Genomic DNA, 26,969 nt, shown 5'->3' with positions numbered 1-26,969 from the left:
ACAACGGTATCGCATTCGTGTCAGCCAAAATACAGGAATTCTACGAGTGACAACTGCATCACAGTGGTGAAATCTGCTCCGAACCACCCAGACACAAACGAGCCAGCCAAACACTACGTGGTAGAGCTAAAACATGCTCTTGCAAGAAACTCTACGGGGTCTTTACAGCGGCGCATCGCACTTTTTTTTGTCAAGCAAATCAAAACGGGCCAAATGGGCCTGGTACTAGATAATTTCACGTTTACTTGTGAGCTGCGAACACACATCTTAGCCATTCTGCCAGAACCGCCTTGAAAGGTCACACCGTATAAAGAAGACACCTCGTATTGCCGGTAACTCCACAAAGGACAACCAGTGGTCGCCCGCCAGTTTCACATAATGCCCGAATGGACGGCGGCCATCGTAAAAAAAAAGCTTTCCGCAGATTTTGGCTAGTTCAAGTTAAAGCCCCTCCATCGCGTCCTCTACCGGAAAACGCATTGAGGGGCTTTAGACCGGCCAATTTTGCTTCCTGCCAGCTGCAAAAATGCGCCCTGCCCTCCACCTCAATCCCCCCCCCCCCCCTTTACGTTACTTGACGCCGCGCCTGCGGGGACTGGTTGCCTGTCCTTTGTGCTCCTCTCCCCTTTTATGGCCTAGAGCGGACTTGAAAGCCAGCGCTCAAAGCATCTGGACCGTGCTGCGCGCAAATGCCTTTCTTGAATGCAATAAACTCCGTTCCCTGTTACGTTGGCTTGTTATTCTGGCTACCGTGAACACAACACAGTGCAAATAGGATTATTTGTTCCTAAAAAGCTTAACTTCCGCTCCTTTCGGCATTTTATCTCTTTCTTTCAACTCAATTCTCTTAATATTTTAATTGCTATCGTCAAATTGGAGGGTTGCGTTATAAGAAAGAAGAAGTGGATTTCTTTATTTAAAAATTTGCTAGAAAAAACTCTAGATTAAAGATTTATTTTAGAGAAAAACTGCCAGTCTAGTGCCGGACTTTCAGCAGGGGTGTGGGGCGCAGTGGACGTAACATTGTGTAGAAGCTAGAGCAGCGTAGATAGTGTTGCGTGCCGACTGAAATCGCAAAAAAAGAGAAGTGACATCAAATATGGTCCACAATCCCAAGAATGGCCGTATTACACTAAACAAAACAAAACAATAAAAACAGTGCCCACTAGGTCATGTTGTCTGGGCAAAAAGTAAAAATAACTCAAATTCCAACCGTAGCAAAAATAAAGTCGGCAATTTGAAGAACTCTGACATTGCAGAATTGAAGCATTGAAAAATTGTGCATAAGCGAGGCATTGAACCTAAAGCAATCAGTCTGGTCGAGATGGGTATGAAAATGAAGCGTACTGTAATATATATGAAGGTGTAGTTATGAGCCATGTGAAACAGCTAACACACGAAAAAACTACCTGAGGTCGACTCTTTCAACAATCTGTTGTGGCAAACTGTTTCACTCTCCGCTTGTGCGAAAAAAAAGGTACCTGTATATAGGGGCTCAGTTGCACTTTCAAAATTTGAGATATGTGTTCTGTGGCGCAAGATTGGTTTTATATAATTTGTTTTTTGTATTGGGAGCTAATTATTATATATGACAGAGAACAGCTTCATTCATTCGTAATAACGTCTCCATTCTAGGGTTTCTAGTTTAACGCTTTCCAGAAGAACTGACGGAGATGTGCTACATTTAGGCATTGGATACGAATTTTATAGCTCTTCGCTGTATTGATTTACGTTTATCTGTGCTAACTTGCGTTTGCGCGTTCCAGTCAGAAGATGAATATTCGAGTTTTGGTATTACGTACGTTTCACATGAAGTCATTTAGGTTTGCCGGATGCCTTAGCGAGTGCCCGGTTTCGGTAGCCTAGTATTTTTGAAGCCTTTTTCTCAGTATAAGACACGTATTTGTGCCATCATAAATCAGGTGGGATGATAAGACTAAGGTGCGTATACTGCGAGACAAAGGACAGCATTGATTGCCTAGGTTGCATTGGAATTTTATTAAATCTTTTTTCGCAGGTTATGGTTATCGCTACAGTTTTTCTCGCGTTAAAGCTCATCTGTCATTTTTTGCACCAATCTTGAACCTTAGATAAAGAGTTATTTAAAAAAACCTGGCCACTGGAAGCTCTAGCTACTTTAAAGCACGCAGGCATCTGCGAAAAGCTTAAGATTTGCTGGAGTATCACGGGTGGCATTGTTCATATAAACCAATAACGAAAGAGGCCCGAGGAAGAATCCCTGATGTATGCCAGATTCAGGCGGCGCGGACGGCGAGTTGATAACACTGTCCCTAATATCGCGACCGGTGAATACTACTCGCCATTTCAAAGCCTGACTTGGGATGCGTTAGTTGATTAGCACTAAATAAATATATGTTAGATAACTATAAGTACCATGAAACCTGTAAAAATCGATAATGTGCTGTAAATTGAGAGGTCTATGTGGCACGCACGCTGAATGTTCGGAAACGTACACTTCACCCTTTTGTAGCGTTAGCCACACTGGCCTCGCTGAGCCAACTTCGCGTGGCACTGGTCTGCGCATGCGCAAGGATATTCCGCCGCCGCCACGCGCGGCTCGCCGCCGGTGTGCGCGCAAATCGATGCGCTGCGCAGACGATAAGTGGTGTCACGCACCGGAGCCGGCACCTCCCTTGCACTCGGCCGCAGCCGCGCGCGACTCGCCGTTGCCGGTGTGCGCTTTCCAGAGGAGTGCCTTCATAGCCTTGGTAGACATATGGACGCCGACGCGTGCGCCTTCCCTTTGCAGTCGCCATCTGAAACGTCGCTGGAGCCGCTTGATAGCGCCTCTGACTGGCGTTTGCCACTGGGGTATAGCCATGGAGAAGGAGAGTGCAAATGCTGCTCAACAGTGCAGTAGAGCGGAGAAGCTTAACTCATTGGATCCCGAAGTAGTTGCCCGGCAAAATAAATATAGATGTGCCACATAATATGTATACCGTGTGTGCGTCATTGGAAGAGCTGTAAGCATGATATCTGCAAAGCTAAGAATATACCGCTGAACCTTTGCTAACGCTATGTATACCCTGGCATAGCTGAGCTAATCCACTGCCACTTTTTAGCAATACCCTATTGATGTGTTACACTATCGATCTTTAACTCAATGAACCATCAATATTGTTTCGCTATATAATAAAAGGGTTTTCCATAGGAATCCTCTGTTTTAACGCATACCATCTTTCAATTTTTACGTGGCACCGTAGAGTACTTCATCTGAACGCTAGATGGAGCTACGAGGGATTCTGGCGAGGCGTAGTGGGTAGCGTACTCGCGTATAGATTAGGGGGTGGCGAGTTCAAATTCCGTCAAGCGGTGTTTTATTTTAGTTTGAGAACAGCCTACAGACCTCTAAACCTCTTAATTATAAAGAGTTCCTGGAAGAACTGCGACGCTTAATGTGGAAACGCGAAGTCCACTCCAATTCACGAGAAGGGGTGTGACGAAAAGGATGGTTGAATCAAGAAGTGCGGAAAGCCTTGGATGAGCACAAAGAGGCAAACCGCCGGCAAAGGAAAGCAGTGAAAACCCTTTCTGCAAGTGACGCTTTCCAAGCAAGGCAGAGATACCGAAACTGCAAACAGGCTATGCAGACAATAGTTCAAAGAAAATCGATAAACACAACAGCCGACAACTCCAATCTTTCATAGTGGATGGGCGCAGTGGACCAGAAAGTTTTGGACCTACGTGTCGTCCCTGAGTGGGAAAGCCAAGTGCTCCAAACTCGGCAAGAGGATACAGCACTGCCAGTATCAGACATGGACAAGCAACTAGCAAACCACATGCGTAAACTGTACGATTTCAGCAATGACGATCCAGAGATCATGATAACTGACGATAACCCGATCAATGAATACTGCCTGAGCAACAAGATGAAATGGGAAGTGACCCATCTAGCCCTGGACAGAGTGGTTAAACGCATAGGAACATACACCACCTGAGGGATGGACGGCATACCGGCGGGGCTGCTGAAGTGCTTACGAGACGAGGACAGGCAGAAACTGGCCGATATCTTCTCGGGCATCATGGCAGGAGAACAAATACCAGAGGATTGGCGATGTGGCCGAGTGATCCTGGTGCCGAAGAAAAAAGGAGATGCAAGGTTGCTACGTGAGTACAGACCCGTCACAGTAACCAGCGTGCTATACCGAACTTTCGCACAAATCTGAAAGACAGGGATCGGTGGCTGGGCAGAACACGACAACGAATTGACGGAGCTGCAGAATGGTTTCCGCAGCAGACGGCGCCTCGAGGACAAGGTATTTGTGCTCACCCAAGCTATCGAGATAGCACGAAAGAAGAACAGAGGACTGTACACTTGTTTTCTCGACGTCGCGACGGCATATGATAGCGTACCGCATCGACCTTTGTTTCACTGCATGACGCAGATGGGCATGCCGAGGACATGGGTAGGTATGCTGCGACAGCTAACATGGACAATACGGTGGTGATGTATTTTGCAGAAACCCAACCCAAACCAGTCACGGTAAAGCGGGGTCTCAAACAGTGATGTCCATTGTCGCCGAAGCTGTATATGATGTATACGGTCAGCTTAGAGAGGCCGCTGCTGACGAATGGAGGCGGGTTCTCTCTTGCCCACTCATATGGCAGAGCACAAGTGTCCTGGGTGCTTCGAGGCTTGGTATACGCGGATGATATTGTCTTGATGGGTGACAGTCTGGGTGACCTGCAGCACCTCGTTTCATTATCGGCGAATCACCTAAGCAAGCTTGGACTCTGCTTCAATGCGAAGAAATCAGTGGTGCTGGGGTGTGCAGGCACATATATAACTGCAGCAGTGTTGCTGCCGTAGGGTGGGCAGATTCCATGGAAGGAAGAGTACAGATACCTCGGTGTCCAACTTAGTACATCAGGGCAATTTCTAGACATTCACGAGGAAAACATCCACCAAACATCACGGGAAACGGCGAAGGTCACTTGCAAACGAAGTCTTTGCGGCTGTAACTGATTCCTGCTGGTTCGGAAAGTGTGGCAGTGTGTGCATGTCCCATGCTTGTCGTTTGCCAATGCTGTACTAACCTTCCAACCAGGAACCAGACAGTGGCTGGAACGAGGGCAGCGGGAGGTTGGTCGACTGGCCTTGGGATGCCACGGATGAGTTGCTATAGAGGCCATTCAAGGAGACGTTGGATGGTCTTCGTGTGAGGCGCGAGAAGCCAGGAGCAAAATAGCCTACGAGGGCCGCCTGCCTCTCATGAATGACAACAGGTGGGCAGCCGTAAAACGCGATAGCTTTCCCGACATGAAGCCTGCCTAAGGCAAGTTTGCCATGAAGTCCCAAGCACCGGCATGGCAAAATACTGGGCTGGCACCCAGTGGACCCAGGTTCAAGAAGTCCCACTGTGCTTTGGTACTAGGTTTCTTTTTTTTCTAATATTGTGCGATTTGATTACGGACACCAGTGGCGGTGGCGGAGAACTACGTTGCCGCCATTGACCCAAGTTGTTATTTCATAACTACACCGTATCATCCCGAAGTGAATGTATTGCCAAAATGGTTCAATACAACCTGCACTGACACGTTGTCGATGTACGTCGACATGGCGCATAGAACAAAAGACAGAGTATTGCCGTATGCAACGTTTGGATACAATACTGCTGTACTGGATATGACACGAGTAGCACCTTTTCAACTTATTTTTGGCAAAAGAGATACCACGATCCTAACTCCAATGCTACCTGTCGATGACAACTCCAACCACGACCCTGCAACAAGTGACTTCATTAAAAGCGCTAAAGAAGCACAGCGGATGGCGTGAAATTGCATTCAGGAGAAACAAAACCCAATGCTGATCGGTATAGTCTCCAACAAAGAGACGTCAAGTACGCTCATCGAGATAAAGTATGGGTATTGATACCCGTACGCGTACGTAGGCTCACCTAAAAGCAAGTAACATCATCGAGACGATGGCATCGCACAGAAGTTGTGCATGTCATTTAAACGACGCCATAAAAAGAAAAGGCAATAAGGTATAAAATATCACGGATGATGATGCCAGATTTCACAAGCAATCACAGTAAATACAAGCCTGTCAATAAGGAAGTGTGGCAGCTTGTGCTAGTTGGCATGGCTTGGCGATGGCTATAGTGCGAGAACAAAACGACGACAAGAGATAAGAAGGTCCTTCTTGTCCTTTGGTTGTTCAGTCCATCGGTACTTCGTGTCCTTCTTGTCTCTGGGTCGTAATTTTGATCGGTCATTAAATTATTGGGGCGATGCAGTCTTGGAAAAAGGACAATGAGGCAAGATAGATGATTAGAGATACCATGGAGGGAACAGACGTTTTCTACGCCCTCGATTGTGTTAACGACGTGCGTCTGAAATCAAGGAAGTCAAGCAGTGCTGGAGCACGCCAAAATCAAAGCTGATAGCTATAGTACATGCGATCTTCGCAGAACTTGAAAGGAAGACGAAGTGCCGAATGATAGAAAAGCGAAGGTGTACTTGCAAGTCAATTTTATTATCGGGTTGTTTGCTGACCGTGTATAAGCTCCCCCAATTTTATCTATTAGAATAAAGTGCATTTTGCCACTCTGCGTGACACTAATACATCAAAAAATTACCGACAGAAGAGGACTTCAAATTGCAACATACTTCACCAACAGGCATAGAGATCGCCGGTGTTTTGTGCGCTCAGGGTGCGAATCACTAGCATTCACGAAATACAAAACACCAAAAATGTAGTACACGGGGTATTTAGGCACACTTTAGCAATCTCCTACCTTATTTAAAAGATATGTGCTGCCAACTAAGTTTTTTAGGTAAAAAAAAGGAGAAAATATTATGGCATATCTTTGTAATAAAGTGGACTGAGTGAGCGAAACAGTAGGATTGTTCAGTGTTACCAAAAAAAAAACCTTTCACGTCAACCTCTCACGCATGCGATTGTGTTTTAGGCGGTGTAGAGTTATACGCAATGATTATTAGTGATAACTGGTATGCTGTTACTAGAAGGTAAATTTCGTTTTGCCTCCAATATTACTGCTTTGTGGTATCAGATCCAGCCTGAAGTTCACAAACATGAGGTCTGGGTATGTTTCCTTGTGATTGTTAGTTGTTTCCAGTAAAAGAAACTAACTGTATAGCATATCGAGACATATTATACTGCACAAGGCAGCCCTTGTTAATGGTGATGACGATGATGACCTAAACGACTGGCTCACAACCACTCTGGTAGATTGGCCAAAAAACAAATATTTAGATAGTGGATCACATATTACTTTTAATACTAATGAATTTTAAGATGGTTAGAAAAAAATAAATTTTTCTATAGTTGAAAGATTTGCAATCAAAACTGTCTTGGTTCAATTAGGAATCTTCGAACAGCAGAACCAATATCTCGGTGACAATAACCTGATGAGGAGGCTCCCGAAAAGAGAATACTAAAAATAATGAAATATAATTCTGTTTAATCAAGGGCCCTTTTAAGAAGGTTTTTCTTTGGTGACTTGAAGCGACCACAGGATAAAAAGTAATGCTGAATTGTTTCATCCTTGTCACAGAATAAGCAAAGAAGTCAAGAAGGCAGACAAGCTCTATGCATGTCGTAATGTAATTTTGGAGATCCACAGCGTAATTTTATAAAAATAACTTCTTTGCGTGCTGAACAAAACTGATGGCTTCTCCAGAGTACAACCACTTGTTATTTTCCTGGTGCAGTGAACTGTCTAATTCAAGGATGATAGAAGGTGTCATCACGAAATTTCGTTGCTGCGTTACCTCCCTCAAGTTTTACTTGCATAGATCACGTGTAATGAATTCCCCTACGTGCACCTACTGTAATCAACAGGAAACCATCAGTCATTTTTTATTACATTGTTGCCGTTTCGATTTATTCAGGCAAAGCATACTAGCACCACCTCTACAAAGATTGGGCTTGCAATTATCACAACCTGATTTTCTTCCATTTGGAGCCTCTACAATGTGTTTCAGCCACAGGTATGTTCTACTCGCCATTCAGGAATACATCACGGTGACTAAACAATTTTCTTGCTAAAATATGGTCTCACTATTTTTCTTTATTTTTTCTGCAAACTTGATGTCGGCATTTCAAATCAAAATAAGTTAGAAAAGTTTTGTAGGAATTACGCAATGATGATAGTATAGGGGAAATTCACCTTATAATCGGCCGATCCCCTCCTTTGGGAACAAGCCATTTGCACAGGGAAACAACAAAAACAACAACTTTTTACGCTAAGGGAACAAAAGGTGTCGATATTCGTTTAGGTCAGTGATTACTTTTTACCAGAGTCTTCAATTATGGCCCACCTTCGAAATCTGTCACGTATTATGAGTGCGGGTGTGGGAATGATTGAAAGCACCAGACCACTGAGAGCAGTTTTTGCCAGGGCGTCCACCGTTTCATTTACTTTTATTCTATTGCGTCCCGGAACCAAGATCAATCGGAATGAAGTTATATAGGTTGGCACCAGAAAACAAAACTTGCTTGATAATTACGAGTCACTATTGGAGGGTGCGCCGAACACAAGTTAATGAATCGGTGACTATGGATGCACTTGAGGCTAGTGGGCACAGCTCTCTTATTACCATAATCACCGCCATAAATTCTGCCGAAAATACTGACATGTAATCGGGTAGTCTTAGTGAAAGGACCATTTGAGCTTTTCAGAGAAACTGGCAATGCCGCATTTCTCTTCAGATTGTGAGGAGTCTGTACTACTATATTTATTATATTTATTTGTGGTAAATGCTGTAAATTTTTCTGTTGTATCTGTTGTAAATTATGTGTTGCAGAAGGCCATTTGATAAATGTGTCGACAAATATTTGTTTGATTTGAATATATATCGTCAAACATGATTTAGACATTCTGCCTTGCATATCTTATTGAAGAGATTTCACAACGTTTAACATCTAATCCACGAGCGAGTGATTGTTCGTATTCCACCTGTGGAGTCTAAACCCAAGGTCAATAAGATAAAAAAAGATAACGCTGGCTGGTGCATAAGAATAATGTTTCGTTTTAATCCGCACTCATAAATCTTCGACAGTATTTATACCTTTAGTATTCTAAATCTGCACAAAAGATAGTGCACACTTGCCTCCACATACAGAACATTATTGACGACGAATTTCAGCAACGCAAGACATAACCTTGAGGCGTCTTTTGCAGGAGTACCGGAGGACGTATTTGTCTGTGATCGTCGTCATGATGCCTTATGGGTACCTTGCGTAAGCCTGCCATGATGAAAGAAGTAGAATCTGTGGTAGAGAATGTGCTTCTTCTTCATATTCAGTGGCAGCTACGGCGCACAATGCCAAAGCCGACAACGTGCAAGCCTCGACCTTAAGAAGCTTCACCTCAAAAATGTCCTTGTCACAATTCTCAATCGGTGAACTCCTCTACATCTGGACGTTTCAGTCACAGAATAATGGCCTCGAAGTTCGTTCTGGTAGATAAACCAGAAACGAATTATTCTCCGCCTTTACCGTGCCCAACGTAAGACAGCAGATGTTTGAAGGCGGGTGGCATGTCGATGGTAGAGGGTGGGGTTCACTATAATAAAGACGGGGGTGAGCCACTAACCACAAATGACGCGGTGCTAGAAGGCTCCACTTTCTTACAATAACTCACGATGATACTTCCGTACAAACAGTTAAATCGTGTATAGCGGTTGTCCTAAGTGCGCCACAAGCTCTCTTGTGCGGGCCTTGCCCCTGTTGGTGGTTTAATTTTATAGAACAGCAAACTAATAAATAGGACCGCCAGAAAAGCGTGTTATATTACAATAAGATTACATGATTGGGTGTACGTAGCGATGGCCTATCGCATAAGCTGAAATTTGTCGGCAGCGGGGAATGAACCCCAGTTCACTAAAATGAGCAGAGTGTCACGGCTGGAGACCTACACTACTCGAGATGACTGGCACATACACTTGGAAGGATAATGCATCAGACTCCCGTCTAGAGCCTCGCAAAATACAGATATCTTTTAACTAAAAGGGTAGGAAGATTGTTGCGATGGTGCATTAAGATTGGTGGCTCACACCGGTTGTTGTACGTTTGTGTACGGGTTGTCTGTGTGCCACGCGTAACTTTGTATCTATGTTCTCAGGATGAATGCAAGAAACTTTATTTTTTATCCAGCGCGTTCTTGGGCTGGGCAGCCGCCTAGGTGTCGGCTAGAAGGTCTTGCCTCTAAGAGGCTTCCTCAGCCCACTGGATTGCCCACAGCTGATCATACAGGGCTGAATTGAGCAGCAAGGCCAGCCAACGCTCGTGGAGGGTGTAGGAGGAAACCGCGTTTTCATTACTGTGTTTTAATGACGGGCATTCTCATAGTATATGTTCTAAGTAAGCTCGTGCCTACGATCTTTACATTGAGTGGTCGGGTATATATCTGGATGTAGTAGCACTGGATTCCTACAGGATCTGGTTCGTAATTGTCGCCTTTAGACAGACTGTGTCCTGTTTAGTTAATGGTGAGGAGGAGGTAAACATGCCTCTGTACTTTATAATGCTTGGTAATTTCTTTGAACGTTGTCATTCAACCCTCCCACTTCCACGCATTAGGAAATTCTGACGAGGAATTAACGTTTGTTGTAAGCCAGTAAGGGAGCCCTTGAGCTACGTTGTGTAGGTTCAGCATTTATACTTGAACAATTGTCAAATAAAAACAATTATTGCACATATCTGAGGCACTATAACAACACGTCAATATTATGTACGTGTATATTTCACAAGGAAAAACACACATAAAAAATTCTAAGTTCCGTAGCCATTATCGACCTACACTGACCATGCACTGCTTGCACGAAAAGACAAGTGTTTGTAACCCTTTGCTAAGACGACACGCATGTGGCACCCACCCGTCACATTGGTTTTTTCAGCTTATCACCTTAGAGACGAGCGCACACGCTGCGCGCTTTGTTTTCCAAAATAAGTGCTAGATAGCGCTGATGTCTCACGCGTGACGTGACTTGATGCGCAAGTTCGCCTCCGCTGCTCTCTTAAGGCCCTTTAACGCAGCGCCTCCAGAATACCATTCGCCGATGTTCCATTCGCAGAACATCAAATAAACGTTTTGTTTACTCTCTCCTGACGCAATATTATTGTTTTTCGACGACACTTGCAGTGGAACATGCAGATATGGGGCCAACGTTTTTCTTATGACGCTTTTAATTTCATTTTTTTTCTGCTGCAAACCATCTATGGTATGCAGAGACACGTATTGTAGCTGATGACAAAGGCGTGGATAAACCTTATGACATTTGCCTGGCTCAGGCTGCTATGCTTATTCGTACTTCTTTGGATTAGGCGCATCGTTTGAGATATTGCCAACCGTTTCCCCGTTGGTGCCTTTGGCTTCTAATATTAGTGCCAGTACCCTCATCTTGTCCTTAGTTGGTTTTGTGTGTTCATTTCATGTTTTAAGTTCTAGGTCTGTGTAGGTATGTGTGTTGTGGTGCTTGGAAGGTCAGCCTTTAATTGTTGGTCTACGCAGTAGCAGCTCAGATTTTTTCGCTGGGCACGTGAGACCAGTTCCTTCTAGGTATTGCTCTACAGTGTCGATCGCTTTTTGTAAACGCTGTTCAGTTGACCCATCCCTGCCGGTGTATACCCACAAAGAAATATATTCTGCATATACTGTATGGTGCAAATCTCTTATCTTTTCTAATCTACTTGTGAGGCCAGTTAGGACTAAGTTAAATAAGGTAGGCGATATCACTGATCCTTGGGGTGTCCGTGCACTACTAAGAGATATTTCCTCGGATGCAAGGCCTCCTACAACAATTTTGCCTCGCCCATTTGTTAGGAAATTCCGGATGTCCATTAGAAAATTCCGAATGGATACGTCCACTCACCTAAGCCTAAGTTACTGACGTAATTCAGTATGGCTTGGTGGGTGATATTATCAAACGCCTTTTTTAGATCAAGCCCGAGAATGGCTAGAGGTAATTTTGTAGGGTCGTCTATGACCTGGTCTTTCAATTGTAATATGGCGTCTTGCGTACAGAGATTCTCCCAAAATCCTATGATTGTAAATGGAAGTAAGTTGTTCTCCTCTAGGTATTTAGTCAATCGGATGAGTAAGGCGTGTTCAAAGTCTGTTAATTTGCTAATAGACGTATCATATAGGTATTGGAGTGTTTTGTTCTGAATGGTGTCAAGGCCCGGTGCCAACGTAGTATTTAGTTTGTGGAGAACTGCTTCTATCTCGGCTTCGCTTAATTCTTCATCAAGGTCAGGATTCGGCACTCCTAGGTAATCGGGGTGAGTTGAGTACATTGTGGGGTTTCAGATATGTATTTAAGCGCGATCTCTTTAAGAAACCCCTTTTCTGTGTCTTTATAGGCATGCAGAATTTGGTTCATATTTTGTCTGTGTACTGCTTTTGTGTCTCCTGAGTTTAGGAAGTGTCGAAGTAAATTCTCTGTTTCACCTAGGCTCAGCTGATTTCACATGACGGTACAAGTTTTTTCTCGTTGTTGGCAACAAAGCTGTTGTGCATAATGTTTGATTTTCTTTTATTCTTATTGTTTTGGTACGTTTCTGCATTTTCCATCGTTTTTGAGCCCTTTTTTGGTTTCCACATATGTAATAGGCTACATTCCAGAATTTCAAGCTTAGCTACCAGTGAGACTATTTACGTTGCCATTGAACTATCCTTCTAAAGGTCGATGTTTGTAATATTTTCTGCGATGCCCTCTCGTATCCTTCTGAATTCTACCCAGTCAACTAGCCTGAGCTGTTTGCCCTTGTGTTTGGTAGAACCCCAAAAGCTTAATTTCATTAATGGAATGATTCTTTCCAACTTCTTGCTCTGTATTTAGCCATCGTGCACATTTCGTGTTCTTTTTAAAAGTAAGGTCGGGCGTGGAATCACCACAGACACTATTTCCTTGCCTACTGGGCATAGTGTGGTCAGTGATGAGGGTGAAGTCTTGCTGTTGCGAGTTGAGCGAGAGATCCCTGCCCTTCGGGTGAACGTGTTTAAAGCCTTATGTAAAATTAAGGGCATTAAAGTCTCCTGCGATTATTACAACTCAGCTGCCCGCTATAGTAAGCGTGCGCCTAAAAAGAGTTTAAAATTTGTTCCATATGAATTTCGGGTTACTGTACACGGGTTACTGTACACGGATGAGCACAATGTTTCGTTTTTTCTCTGGTGGGTATGATGTCTAGTAGTATATTATATATATCAGTAGCCTGCAAGCTGTGTCGCACTGCCATATGTGGTCTTTCCGCACTAAAGTTGTGAGGGCTTTAGTCTCCCCCTTGGTACCGCCGATGGAGCAGTAGCCCGACCACTTAGCGAGGCCATGCGTCACCTGTAGCATGATAATATCTGCTTTTTTATCGTTAAGTTACCGGTGTAGGATGGCTTTCTTGTTTCTGTAACTTCTAATATTCTAATGCCATATTACATATTTGTTGTGGTTAACTACTGCCGCGACAAAGCAGCTTTTGTGTTTGTAACATAATTGCCGTCATGGACAGTGGTAATAATTGCCACTGTCCATGGCGGTAGTTATTGCTGAGTAGTCACCGGGTTTCTGATATCCGGCTTTAGTAGTGAAGATTTGATGAACGTTTTATTGGACGCTACTCCACTGGCTTGTGTACGTGTAGCATAGGGCCATTTTTCAAGTTTTGTTAACCTGGTGGATAGGCTATCTAGTAGCTGCTGGTGAACGTGCTGTTTTTGTAAAACTGTTCTGTTTTTCTGCATAATAGCCGTTCCCTACTCTTTGAATTGCCCTCCCATGGTTTCCCTAATGTCGTTCATTGTCTCAGTTTGAGTTTTAACAGCTTCTTCAACTGTGCTTATTCATCAATCTATGCATTGTTCAAATTCATCTTGACATTTATGCAACATGTTTGCAGTCTTGGTTTTCTAGTGTTTGCTAGTACCATCGCTGTTGTTCTCTACAGCCTTACGTTTTGAAACAGGGCAATCAGTGCTTTCCTACAAAATGGTTACACTATCCTGTGTTATAATCATTGCGGTATGCACTGCACCATGCTTGTTCTTTAGTTGTGAGTGTCTTTCCTCAATTTTTTTTTTCTCCCTCATGGCGGCAGTTGTCTGATTGTTCTGCGTAGTCATTTCCTTAAGTTGTGCTAACTCTTCCTCGAATTCGGCGACTTTTTGGTCAGAAGCTGCCTCCGATTCTGCGCGCGTCCTTTTGACCCTATCTGCGCAGCTCACCTTGAACGAAGTGTTGGTGCCAGGGTTTTCGGGTTCTTTGGCCCTTGTCTGGGCGCGTGACTTTGACCTGGAGGGGTTCCTGAACCTGGAGCGGTTCCTATATCTGGAGTGGTTCCTGGACCTTGAGCGGCTTTTCATCTCATGCAGCAAACTGGGGAAGGACTCCGATATGTTGTCCCCCGCTGTGTTGGCGTGATATGGCCTGTCTTACGCTGCGAAGAATGGATTCTCTTGTTCTTGTCTGGCTCTTTACCGGCGGTGTTTCCGCACATGAAAGGTGTGTTATATCTTGCTTTGCAGGTTCGGTGTGCTGTGTGGTGGTCTTCGTCACATAGTTGGCACCTGCTCTGCATTCGTGGCTTTCGGGAGGATTAGGCATTCTGCAGCCTTGGCATATCTTGTCCCTAGGGTTAGAGAAACATCAGCTCTATGCTACAAGCGTCTACAGTGGTAGCACACGTCTAGTTGTTTTCTGTATGACAAACATCGTAGCAAGGCCCCAACGTATTTCACGTAGCTTGGGACGCGGTAGCTGTTGAAGAGTACAACCACATTGGTGGTGTTGCCCATTCGCTTGGCCACGAGCGCAGTTCAGTTCCTGGGACTAACGACGTTTTCAGTTATATCTTGGGCTGTGTCTTCTAGCGATATTCCCCGGATAACTCCCTGGAAAGTGTTTTCTGGGGCTGCTTCATAAGTGCTCTCTTCAAATTCTTGCGTGCTTAATTCAAAACAGGTGATTCGCTGGTATTTATTGGCAAGTTCTTCGACAGGAGTGCTGACGCCAACAATGTTTTGTTGATAGTTGAGGCAGATGGTACCTTGCTCTCGGAGTTCCCTTGGTATATTGGCCGCTTGGTAGACGCTGTTGGCAATGCGGGTGGCACTGTGATCACTGACGCGAAGTCCCCCACGAGGTCAAACAATTATTTCGTAGTCTTCTCTCGGAAGTGCCGGCATGCTGCTAGCTCTGTTCATTTGGCGAAGTCGTTGCCCTCAGTTTCTCCTCCCCTCGCCCAGTCGACTGCTGCTCGTGTGGTTGCTCTGGCATTTGCTTTGTAATCTTCCGCTGTCCGACCGGTCTATATCCAGTGTTGTACTCAATTTTTTTTTTCAAAACAGTTTCCCCCTCCAAGGCCACTTCCATTTGATCAAAAATTCAAACTCACAAAGCGTGTAGGGCACCGCGTTCTTCAAGATTCCTCGTGACGCCTAGCAGCGTCACAGTGAGAGCGGTGATGCGTCCGGCGAATGCTCTGGCGGTGGCTCTTCTGCCGGCGTAGCGACCACAAAAACGGGCGTAAAATGGTGAAAAGTAAGTCCTCGCACCCAATTTTGTGTCAGAATCGTCACGATGACTTGTGGCGTCAATTAGTAGAGAGAAATCTGCTGGATATAGTGATTTCCACTGAGAAGCATCCAGGAAACACGAAAACGACGCGATGAGTGACTGCTCCTGCCGGGAGCCACGAACGCTCTCCTTCTCAGGACGTGACAAAGGTTTGGTGGAGAGTCGGCGCTTTTGCTTCGTCTTGCGTTTTTTACATGGAAATTTTTGTTGTCTTCTGGCGCCATTTCAGTAGTAAGGGTTGTAAGTTAGCATCACAGACTGCGTACATGGGCTAACCACGGCGTCTACATAAGTGAAAGGTACAGCAGGACTTATGGGGTTAGGCCTTACTACGACCACAGCATATTTTAATAGTGTTGGCACCAGGATCTGTTGGGGAAATGGAACTACATCAGCGAAGCTCTATGGTGCAGGCGTAGTAAACTTGAGATGGTGATCTAGCAAGATGTCGGCCATTCTTTGCTTAAGAGCGAGGCGCAGAGGACACGTAAGGTTCGAAGCGAGTTGTTGAACATTCATGCATATCCATAAGTTCAAACTGGTCAAAGTAGACCCTAAAGTTAGCGGCGTGTTCCTAGTGTAGTGAAATGCGACCAGTTAATAAACACTGCTTGCGTGGCCCTTCGAAACTTCATCATAAGGCAATGATTTCTGCCACACACTGGGGTTCTTCAAATGTAATAAGATGAAGGTAGCCTCCTCTATAGATTACATGTCATTTCTGACCATATACAAGTCTAGCATTGATGATTGAGTCCACTTGGACTTAGAATGGCTCGTGGATGATTATGCCATGTCTTGTGCCCGTTGCCACAGGCGCTACCCCGTGCACGTATTGCAGAAGGCATAGAGACCAAAGAAGGACACTAGCCTTGCCTTCCTTGTGGACCATGTTTGCATTGCTAGTTTGTTCGTCGTGTGCTAGAGCCTAGCCGTACAAGTGTGGTGAAAAGCGGACGTTGCTGTATTCGGCAGTGTTCTTGCAATTATTCAAAATACTCTGTCTCACGTTGGCCGCTAGCGGTCCACATCGCTGTGTTGCGAGCGGTTAAAAACAGGGTAGGCCTCCGTAAAAAAGGCGCTGAAGTTGATTCGAACATTTATCAGATTCACATATGCTGGAAAGTTCAATGTGGAGCGAATGCCAGCTTGAACATTGCGTACAAGATTATCCTTTTACGCACTACTCGATTTCCAACTTATTAGAATCGAAAACACCAAGGCCATTACTGTTGTACAGTTACAAAAGAGTGGCCGAAGGAGAACAAAGCTTTGATATTGTAAGTTTGGGTGAACCAAAAATGTGTACATAATTCAGAAGCACAATGACCAACCCTACTTTCTCGAGTACGACTAGCAATTTCACGCACAAACAGCTGCTGTTCTACAATTTTTCTCTTTTCAACGGTGAACATTGTGTCAAGAATGGCAGTTTTCTTTATGTAACATGGTATGAAGGCACTTATATCAGTGTGGGCTTGCCTCAAGGCTACTGCTGACAAATCTGGTGGCCACACACATACAAAACTACTGGGCCCGTATCTGCATGTTTCACTACAATTGTCGTCGAAAGACACACGAGGAGAGAGCACGAGGAGAGAGCGACCAAAACGTTTATTTGAAGTTCAGTGCGAGACAATCGGTGAATTGTATTCTGGAAGCTTTGCGTTGGAGAGTCTCTATCCGTGCAGCAAAGGTGGACGAATCTATCGAGGCACGTTAGGCACGAGCGCCATCTGGCAGTTATCTTCGAAAATGAAGATAGGCGTGCACGTCCACAGAGAAAGATGCGCGCCTGTCTCGGAAGCGATAACGTGTAGAGCCGAAATTGACGGGCGGGTGCCACCACCGTGTTGTCTTAGCAAAGCGTTGGAAACACTTGCCTTTTTGAACATCAAGTTGCACTGTCATCGCAGCGTGATTAACGCTACTGTTCTTAGAATTACTTATGTATGCATTATTTAGAATTAAGCCACACATACAAAACATTGACGTGTTGCTATGCTGCCTCCGATATGCGCAATCATCGCTCTTTAATTGACAATAGCACAAGTATGAACGCTGAAACTTGAGCAATATTGGTGGGCGCTGTGGATGGCGTTCGCCGTTTGAAGTATCGTTACGGCGGACAAACGAACAAATTTAGAGACAGACAGACAGGCAGACAGACAGGGAGAAAGATAGACCAAAAGTTTTACGTTGAAGTACCCCAAGAAAGACTATCGTCTGCAAAAAGGTTCCTGGTTTTGTCTACGCTTTACGGCAGGGCCAGTTTTATTGGCAAACACGCCATTTTTTTAGGTTTTTGAAGTGGCTATCAGGCCAACTGCGAGCTTGAACTTTAAGGAACTTGGGTAAAGCATTGCTGGCCGCTGTCTCGTCGAGGATAGGATTATTGTATAAACGTGTTTAACGTCATACTGACGACATGAACCCACTAAAAATATCAAGAATATCACTTAGTAATAGGCGGTCTCACATTCAATACGCCCCAAACTCTTTATTGGACTGATAGAGAGTTAGATCAAAGTGACCGGTCACAGAAAATCAAAGTTAAATCAATGAGCGTCAGTTTCTGAACTTTATCGAACATTATTTGAAATGAAGCTGGGGTGCAAGAGTGTGAGTTGTTATTCGAGTTGTATAAGCTTAATGGCAAGGCCGACATTATGTAAAAGGTCAAGGACCAGCTGGAAAAAGGAGGCACAAGAGCAAGAACTTCGTATCATAAAGTTTGCGTTCATTGTGCAGTACTGACGGACTAGTCAAACGTACATTATATGAAAGACAGAGGTTCGGGGTCGGGAGGTATAGGCGGAGCAGCTCTCACAGCACGACGGCGGAGTGATGATCGTTTGGTTGTCCTGATTTGTCCTGATTGTTAAGGGCGCAAAAATCTCAATGACCCAACCTATTATATTCTCGGTAATATTCACACGCTTGCGGAGGTGCTGTTTTTACCGATTCACTTTTGCAGGAATGTCTTTTGCAGGAATGTTTTACACTGAAGGAGGAATGAGACATTTTGCCTGAAATAAAGCAAGCTCGAACGAGCACGCCTATTGGAGAAGTGACATTCAGTTGCAAAAGAGATATTGCGACTAATACGTGCTCGCTGAGCTGCGGTTCTGACGCGTTCATCGCAGTGTTTCTTTCAAAGCCACATCTAATACCACATATTTATTTGTTACCCCACGCACATTTTTGTATACACTTTACGCAACGCTGCTTCTACGCTATTCACACTGCTTTCCTGCCATGACCAGGTAAAATGAACTTGGAGCCAAGTCTTGCCCCTGAGAAGCTGGAGCCATCCTGGATAGCACCCTAGAGCGAAGTATTGTGCTCCTGATTGAATATTACCACTCCGAGCCGAAAATCTCCTCCTGTGATAAGTTATGCAATTTTACTCACGTCGTTGCAGCGCCAGTGAAGTGCTTATTACTTAACAACTAGCATGAATGCGTACTTTTGTTGGTGCTGAATGGTTGAAACGGGCCAAAAGAGAAGCGTGGCGAGCTTGGAGCAGCATTGAGCATAATGATAAGCTTCGAGAAAGCTGCTGATTGCGCTAAAGACGAGTTCTGATAGACGTACAGCAAATCTGTGAGACATCCAGCTATTTCTCTAAAGCTCTTGCCGTGCCAACAAAAGCAGCAGCGGGGCCCCACAAAACTGTGTACATATTTTGTGGGTTCCGGCAGAGCGAATACCTTCCCTTCTCGAATTTCGTCAAGATCAGTCTGTGCCGTAAGCGTCAAGGCTGCGCATCATATTCGTAAAGGCAAATTCAGCTGAAGTTTGGTGTGATGTAATAATAAATTGTCCTGCCTCTCAAAGTATGTTTACATGGTAGCAGATTGCATAATAATGTTTTCCAATTAGCGCTGCCAAGTAGACCCTTTGAGTCCGTAAAGAAACAACCTGCCACATTCGTTCGAACGTGGCTGGTTCATTATAAAATCAGACGTGCGTACGTTATGAAGTGTATTTAAATTTAACTTTCGCCATTAAAACTCCTCCTCGCTCACTTACGGTTAGTTATTTCGTTGGTTAATCTCTACTTGTAACTCCTATATGAGATTTGTAGAGCCGATGTCCTGTTACTATACTGTATCTTCCCCAGCCTCCTTATAGCCACCGTGACATTGAAATGTGCCATCAGTGCAGGGTATTGTTTCTCTATCTTGCTGTTTATGGATTCAGCCACAGAGTTTATCACAATCATAACTAGAGCAAAATCTGGCGCTAGTGAGCTGCTGGATGCAAGGAAATGACAACATACTTGAGCTTCGAACTTCACTTGCACTTGTCTACCTAGAAGATGCGTCTGACTTCACGCTAAAATGATTGATTTCTTACTAAAAAAGTACGTAATAATGCACAAAAACTTGTATTGAACACCAGAACCTTCGAAGTTGATGTACAATTTTACGAAGCGTAAGATGTAAACAATGACCACTAAACTTGGCAGGCAGACGACAAAGGGAGGGTTCTTTCTGCCACGTTTATGTCGTCTGTTTCTTTTCTTCAACGTTTGGTTGTGCCGTCAAGGTCAGTGGACATTTTAGAATATTATACGCATGAATGAGATCTGCCTCTAAACGTTTTTTAGAGAATATTTATTCACGCAGTCGTTCTCGCTTTTGAGCCGAAGCCTCGCTCAACACAAGCTAACACAAGCCTTGCGGACTCATTACCGTCATTCCCAGTGCTCCAATATCGCCCCTCAAGAAATTCGCATAGACGATGGCGCTACACTTCCCTCTAGGTAATTGTGAGAAACTCTGGATTCAGTGTTTTTGTAGAAGCGGTCGGCAGATCTCTATCGTGGCTGGATGTGGGGGCGTAGGCCTTTACCACCTCCATTACTAACGTTTTAATAAATTGAATCACGATACTCGCCACCCTCTCATAAATGCTGAAGCATTCTTTTATGTCGCCAGTTATATCTTCATAAATAAAGAACCCCACGCCTAGCTTGCTAAACTACAGAGTATGTGGCGTGTCTGTCCTTTTTCAACTGCTTGTAAGCCTCATGTGTCACCATAAATTCGCTCAGTCATATTACAGCCTTTTGAACCCCTTCTGATTCTTCAAATCTAGACCAGACCAACCTCCCGACACATCGTTCCAGCGTTCAACGTAATGAAGTTGAAATTTCAATTCAGGTCCCACCAGACCCAAAAATTTGTTGCACTCTCTCCGCTGCGGTGCAAATCGCACCGCCTCTTGTGTCAGTTCCTTTGAAGCTGATGTGGACTGAGGGAGAAGAGTTAATTGATGTATTCATGTGGCACGCATTGGCCAAGTTATGTCTTAGGGTGGCCAATCATCCTCTGCAAAGCGAGTTCATTTTATATTTTTTTCATTTTTGGTAGTATTCCCGATACAAAAATTATTCTCCAATACAACTTAGATCGAAAGTCGTGCTTTGATGCGCCTGAAAAACCAGTTCGAAGCAGACGGAAGGAGTGGGTCATTCATGTATAATCTACGTTTAAGTTGACCAAAATGTTTTTTAGCAACATTTTCCAACTGTCTTGAGGCAATACCTCACGCGAAAAGATTTTTCACTAAGTTACTACGAAACACAAAAACTCTATGTTGAACCTGTTATAAAAGTAGCCTTACCGCCATGGTGTCGTACTTCCGTTCAACTGAAATATAAAAAGGCATTCAAATTACTTTGTTTTGAGGTTACAGCAAAAAGTGCATTTTTTAAAAGAGTGAGGTGAATTTTTCAGCAGAACATTAAAAACATGTAAATATTTATGATAATCACACCCTCTGAGTCACTAAGAAAAGTCCCATGATGAACAGTCATACTTGTTGTATTTGGTATTTAGGGCTGAAAAGCAACTAGTGTCCTTCAATGTAAATACATAATCCGAAAACTAGCACAACTCACTAAAATTGCTGAGCACCTACATAACTATGCTGCATTACTGAAGGAAAATTTCCTGATACCAAGTTATTAGCTACTCCAACTATGCGTTCGCCACCGAGTGACCGCGCCTGGAAGTGGCGCTAACAGGTTCAGTTTTGAAACACCTTGCCCACGTTTAAAAATGGCTGCATTGTTCCCTTATCTTCGCAATGTAGCACGCGCGAGCCCCCCCCCCCTCCCAGAAAAAGAGGAGAAAGCATTGTCGAAAGGGCATTGCAGTGTGTCACAAAGCGAAGCATCGTGGTGGAAAGATGGCAACGAATCGCTCCATTCATTCCAGAAGGGTGAAAACAACACGTGGTGGAGAACGAAGCTAATCAGAAATTTAGCATTGAAAAAAAAACGTGAGGGACAACATGGGGTTTGTTCTAAACAGTTCACTGGCTTTGACTCAATTCTCCTCAGTACAAAATGAATTATCGCGTGTGCATTTGTATCAATATTTTAGCTTCTCTAAGCATGGAGTATAGTTTCGTTTATATAGGCAAGTGCTTTAGGAAATTCGCTGCGCTGCTTGTGTGACTGTATTTTTCGCATTATCATGGCCTTGTATCATGCGTAATATGTATATATATATATATATATATATATATATATATTTAGGAAAGTTGTGTATACCTAAGGTCTCGTTTTTTCGTGTTTTTACACAATATTAGTGAGATCTAACAGACAATAGTGCCAAGGAAAGTATAGGGGAAGATATTAGACCAAATTGTAACGTAAATATGAAGAAATGTGGCTGAAAATATGACTTCCCGTGGGCATTATATATATATATATATATATATATATATATATATATATATATATATATATATATATATATATATATATATATATATATATATATATATATACATGGTTGCTATTATGTCCACAAACGACGATCAGCAGGCAGCAACGTCGCTCCAACTACTGCAGCTCCTGTCTGTCTCGGCTCCTTTCGCCAACGCGATCCACCTACATTCAGTGGAATCGATGACAAACACGTGGAAGACTGGCTTGACGAATGCGACCGGGTGAGCAAGCACAAACATGTGGGACGATGCGCATAAGCTTACCGTCGTCCAGTATTATTCGACCGACGTAACCAGTCTGTGGTACCGTAATAACGAGAGAGATCTTCCCACCTGATCAGCCTTCCGAACGGCGTTTGCAGTCTTGTTTGGCCGTCTAGCGCTTCGCAATCTACGGGCCGAAGAGCGCTTGCGTTCTAGGACTCAGCAAAATGGTAAAAGTTACACCAGTTATATGGAAGATGTGGTGGACCTTTGCCGGCGTGTCTACTCGGCCACGACAGAAGCCGAGAAGATCAAACACATCTTGAAAGGCGTGACTGGCGACGCATTTCAGATGCTTGTCGCCAAGAGCCCAATAATTGTAGCGGAAGTGATCCAACTTTGTCAGAGCTGTGACGAGCTCTGTAAACAGCGTGACACCACTCATCTTGCCAGCCCACCATGTGCATTATTCTCCGCTTTAAAATCGGCTGGCATTGCTGTAGAGCACACCACTTTGCTTCTAGAGATCGAGCGATTTGTACGAGAAGAGGTGGCACGCCAGTTGTCATTCGTGCCTTATACCTCCGAAGGTGCCCCATCAACGTTAGCGCCATCAATACAGCGAGTCGTATAGGAGGAAGTGTCAGAGGTGCTACCAACAGCTCTCGCACCACCAGTGGCTGCTCCATTGATTTATGCCGAAGAACTGAACGGAACTCGACGTCTCCTGTCGTGAACGCCCACGTTTCGTTTTCGTGAACGCCTACGTCCACACACCCCTTTACCGTATTGCCTGAGCCTCTGCACCTTTCTGCCCGTCCTTTGTGCCGACAACCACCTCCACACTTTCAGAATCTTTGCGCACTCAAGACAACCGCCTCATATGCTTCGCCTGTTTAGTCGCGGGTCAGGTGACGAGGTTTTGTCGACGGCGTGAGTTTTTCCTGCGTGACGACGTCCGGTCCAACACTTATGATTTCCCACCGCCACCTGAGCCTGCGGTATCTGGCGAGCCTGCCACCATGGACACATATTCATCTCGCCAGAACTTAAACAGATACCGGTCGCCTTTACCTCAACGCCGTTCCTTTTCCCCTATGCTACGTCAACCTAGCCCTGTTTTTGAGGAAAACTAGAAGCCGCAGTTCCACGGGCAAAAACTGCGGATCTTTCTAACTCCGCAAGACCTTGTTTTTTGCCGTCCTAAGTCTTTGCTGTCTCGGTTGAAGGCATACGTGCTTTTGCATTGGTCGATACTGGCGCCGCAGTGTCTGTAATGACTGAGAAACTTTACCGTCGACTAAAAAAAGTCACAATGCCTCTTCACGACTTCGTTTTGAGCACTGCGAGCGAGCAACGAATTAGCCCTTTTGCTGCATGCACAGCACGCGTCGTTATTGCTGATGTTATTTATGCCGTCGAGTTTGTAGTGCTCCCGCAGAGTTCCCATGACTTTATATTAGGCTTAGACTTTCTTTGCACTCATCATGCCGTCATCGACTGTGCTCGCGACAAAGCGGAGTTCTCGCCGTTTTTAACGCCGCTTCACTTGACTGGCCCCTTTCACGCGCAAAGGTTTTCGTTGCCGCCGACACTTCAATACAACGTTCTCATCAGCCCTAGTTCCGCTTTCCTGTGACGTCTCTAATGACTCAACTGTTCTTTTTACGCGTTTTGAAACCGCTGCCCGCCGCAAGTGCTTCCTCATACCTTTCGGCGTTCTGAACATCCAGGATGCATCAAGTGAAATTTATGTTTCAAATCCGTTTCCCTCGCCTCTAAATTACCTTGCGGAGAGTGACTGAGCTTTGCCGATGACATTGATCCCACAAGTGCACGTGTAGTTTCTGAACACTCGACTACACTACCTATTGACGCTGTTGATTGCTCCGTGTCATTCTCTTCCCTACCATTCACCGACGCAATTTCACGCTGCATTGACACCAACATTACGGCCCAGCAGCGCGCCGACATCATCGCCCTCCTCAAGCGCTTCCGCGCCAGGTTCGACCGCCAGCAAGGGACTTTGAGACGTGCTTCCACAGTGTCTCACCAAATCGATACTGGCCTTCGCGCTCCTTTACGTCACCGTCCGTATCGGGTATCGCCATCTGAGCGTCGTATAATCGCGGAACAAGTTGACGACATGTAGAAGTGGGGCATTCTTGAGCCCTCTAACAGTTCATGGGCCTCCCCAGCTCTTCTAGTCAAGAAAAAGAATACCTCAATAAGATTTTGCGTCCACTACCACTGGTTGAATAAGATAATGCGGAAAGATGTTTACTCTCTACCTCACATAGCCGATGCCCTTGGCTGCTTACAAGGCACGGAGTTTTCATCGTCACTACATCTGCGCTCAGGTTAATGGCATGTTCTCATGGCTGAGGCTGATCGCCCCAAGGCGGCTTTCGTTACCCCCGATAGCTTATACGAATTTAGCGTCATGCCAATCGGACTCTGCAATGCGCCTGCCACTTTCGAGCGCATGATCGACAACATCTTCCGTGGCTGGACTGGCCGACTTGTCTCTGTTATTTAGATGATGTCGTGATATTTTCAAGCGACTTTTCAATACATCTTCTGCGCCCCGAGGTAGTGCTCACTTGCCTGGCCTCCGCCGATTTACAGCTCAACTTGAGGAATGCTGTTTCGGTGCTTGGTGTTTCGGTGCTGCGCCAACAAGTGACGTTGGTCGCTTCTTATTGCATCGGATCATTTTACGTCATGGTGCACCATGTGAACTCCTGAATGACCGACTGCGTGTGTTTTTGTGGGACGCTACCGAATCGCTTCTCAAGGAATGCCAAGTCATTCATCGCAACACCACCGCGTATATTCGTCAAACTAATGGCATTACACAGCAATTCAACTGTACACTAGGAGATATGCTGTCAATGTACGTCGCAACCGATCACTCCAACTGGGACAGTGTTCTCACTTTTGTAACATAGACGCATGATACTGCTGTCCAGACAACCACTGTTTTCCCTCCATACTTCCTCCTTTATGGTCGCGAGCCCTCTTGCACGCTAGACACAATCAGTCCTTACCGCCCTGATGTTGCTCAGTCGATATTGGTGTCACAAGCTGCTAAATACGCGGAAGAGTGTCGTCAGCTTGCCCGCTCCCTCACAAGTGCTTAACAGCAACGCAGAAACACCACCGCCATCGCCCGACGCCTCCGGCTTCTTGTGCATTGGATGACCTTGTCTGGCTTCGCATCCAGGTGGCATTAGAACCTTAACAGCATGATTGTGAACAAAAAGAAGGAAGCACTCCTAATAATCAAAACTACGATTTGCCCTTTCTCAAGATACAGTGACCCAGCCATTGCTCTGTTTGGTAATCTGGTGAACGACATGCGCATTCAGCTTTTGATGGGCCAACAGAGGTGAATCGAATACATGCCGCATGAGTGACAGTGTAGTCACCTCGAAAATTCTTAAGGCCTTGCCTCTAGCAGTGTTCCAACGAAGCGCTAGCGTGTTAGCACGCTTCGGAGAAGCCTGCTACTCATGAGCAGTTGCTTTCTTCGACCTCGAGCTCGCTAGACAGGTTCTTCAACTTGAAGTAAATCTGATGCGGTTGCTTGAAAAGGCTCGATGCTAAAGCGCGCAACGCCACAATTTCTGCTGCTTGGCGAGTAAAATACTTTATGTTAATAAGAATAAGAAGGTCTGTGGCCAACTGCCATTGGCCTTTGACGAAGCAACGTGATCCGACGCCACAATAAGGAAACTTTAGCACAGCGACAAGCGAAAGCGCCGTCTGGAACCTGTTAAGCACAGGCATGGTTGTATTTTTGACCACTGTTGCCAGCACACGAAGCGTCTTTTGTGGTTGCGAATCGAATTGCAACACCAAAAGTGTCTTCTTTTTGGTGTTCATAAAGAAGCTCAGATGGCCCTTACTGAGACGGAAATTTTAGCATTTCGGCTTTCCTTTTCATATGGTAGTACAATGTACCACTGAGCAAGTTTATTTATAAATTATGAATTTTTAACCGATGGTCATTTTTGAAAATGATAGACCTTTTTGGGATACTTCAACACAAAATTTCAGGTCTGTCCATATATGTCTGATTCGATTCTTTGCCTGTCAAAGAATACGATTCTGCTATCAGGTGGACGTTTCAACTACTTCCACAACGTCCACCAATATTCACCAGATGTCGGCGTTCATACTTAGACACTTAGTCGATTAGAAAACAATTGTTACTTATATGTGAGGAAGAATATGAGTAGTTCATTATTTAGGGCATGTTTTTACGCTAGAAAAATCACGCAAACGTAATTTAAAAAACAGTAGGGTTTATTACGTTGTTCTCAGATTGCAATGCTATACACCAAAAGGTTGGGGCTTCATAAGCATTACTAAGTCTGGAGTTACTCTAGGTCTCCTCGATCAGACTGCACTTTCGGCTCTAGTTCGAGAGTGCTGCACTGTGGCCCTTGATT

The 26,969-nt window shown here is 44.7% G+C and overlaps 1 protein-coding gene across 1 annotated transcript in view; it reads right to left on the bottom strand.

Moving 5' to 3' along the window:
* LOC119186866 (uncharacterized) overlaps positions 1 to 26,969 on the bottom strand; it is a 221,925-nt gene that overhangs the window by 137,573 nt on the left and 57,383 nt on the right. Inside the window, exon 4 of the mRNA XM_075869532.1 lies at positions 21,196 to 21,221. Within this exon, the coding sequence (XP_075725647.1) occupies positions 21,196 to 21,221 (26 nt within the window). The remainder of the gene's footprint in view (positions 1 to 21,195; positions 21,222 to 26,969) is intronic.

This window comes from Rhipicephalus microplus, chromosome 7 (genome assembly GCF_043290135.1).
Source record: "Rhipicephalus microplus isolate Deutch F79 chromosome 7, USDA_Rmic, whole genome shotgun sequence".
Lineage (NCBI taxonomy): Eukaryota > Metazoa > Arthropoda > Arachnida > Ixodida > Ixodidae > Rhipicephalus > Rhipicephalus microplus.
The sequence above is the reverse complement of the archived record's forward strand: the minus strand, read 5'-3'. Positions and strand labels throughout refer to the sequence as shown.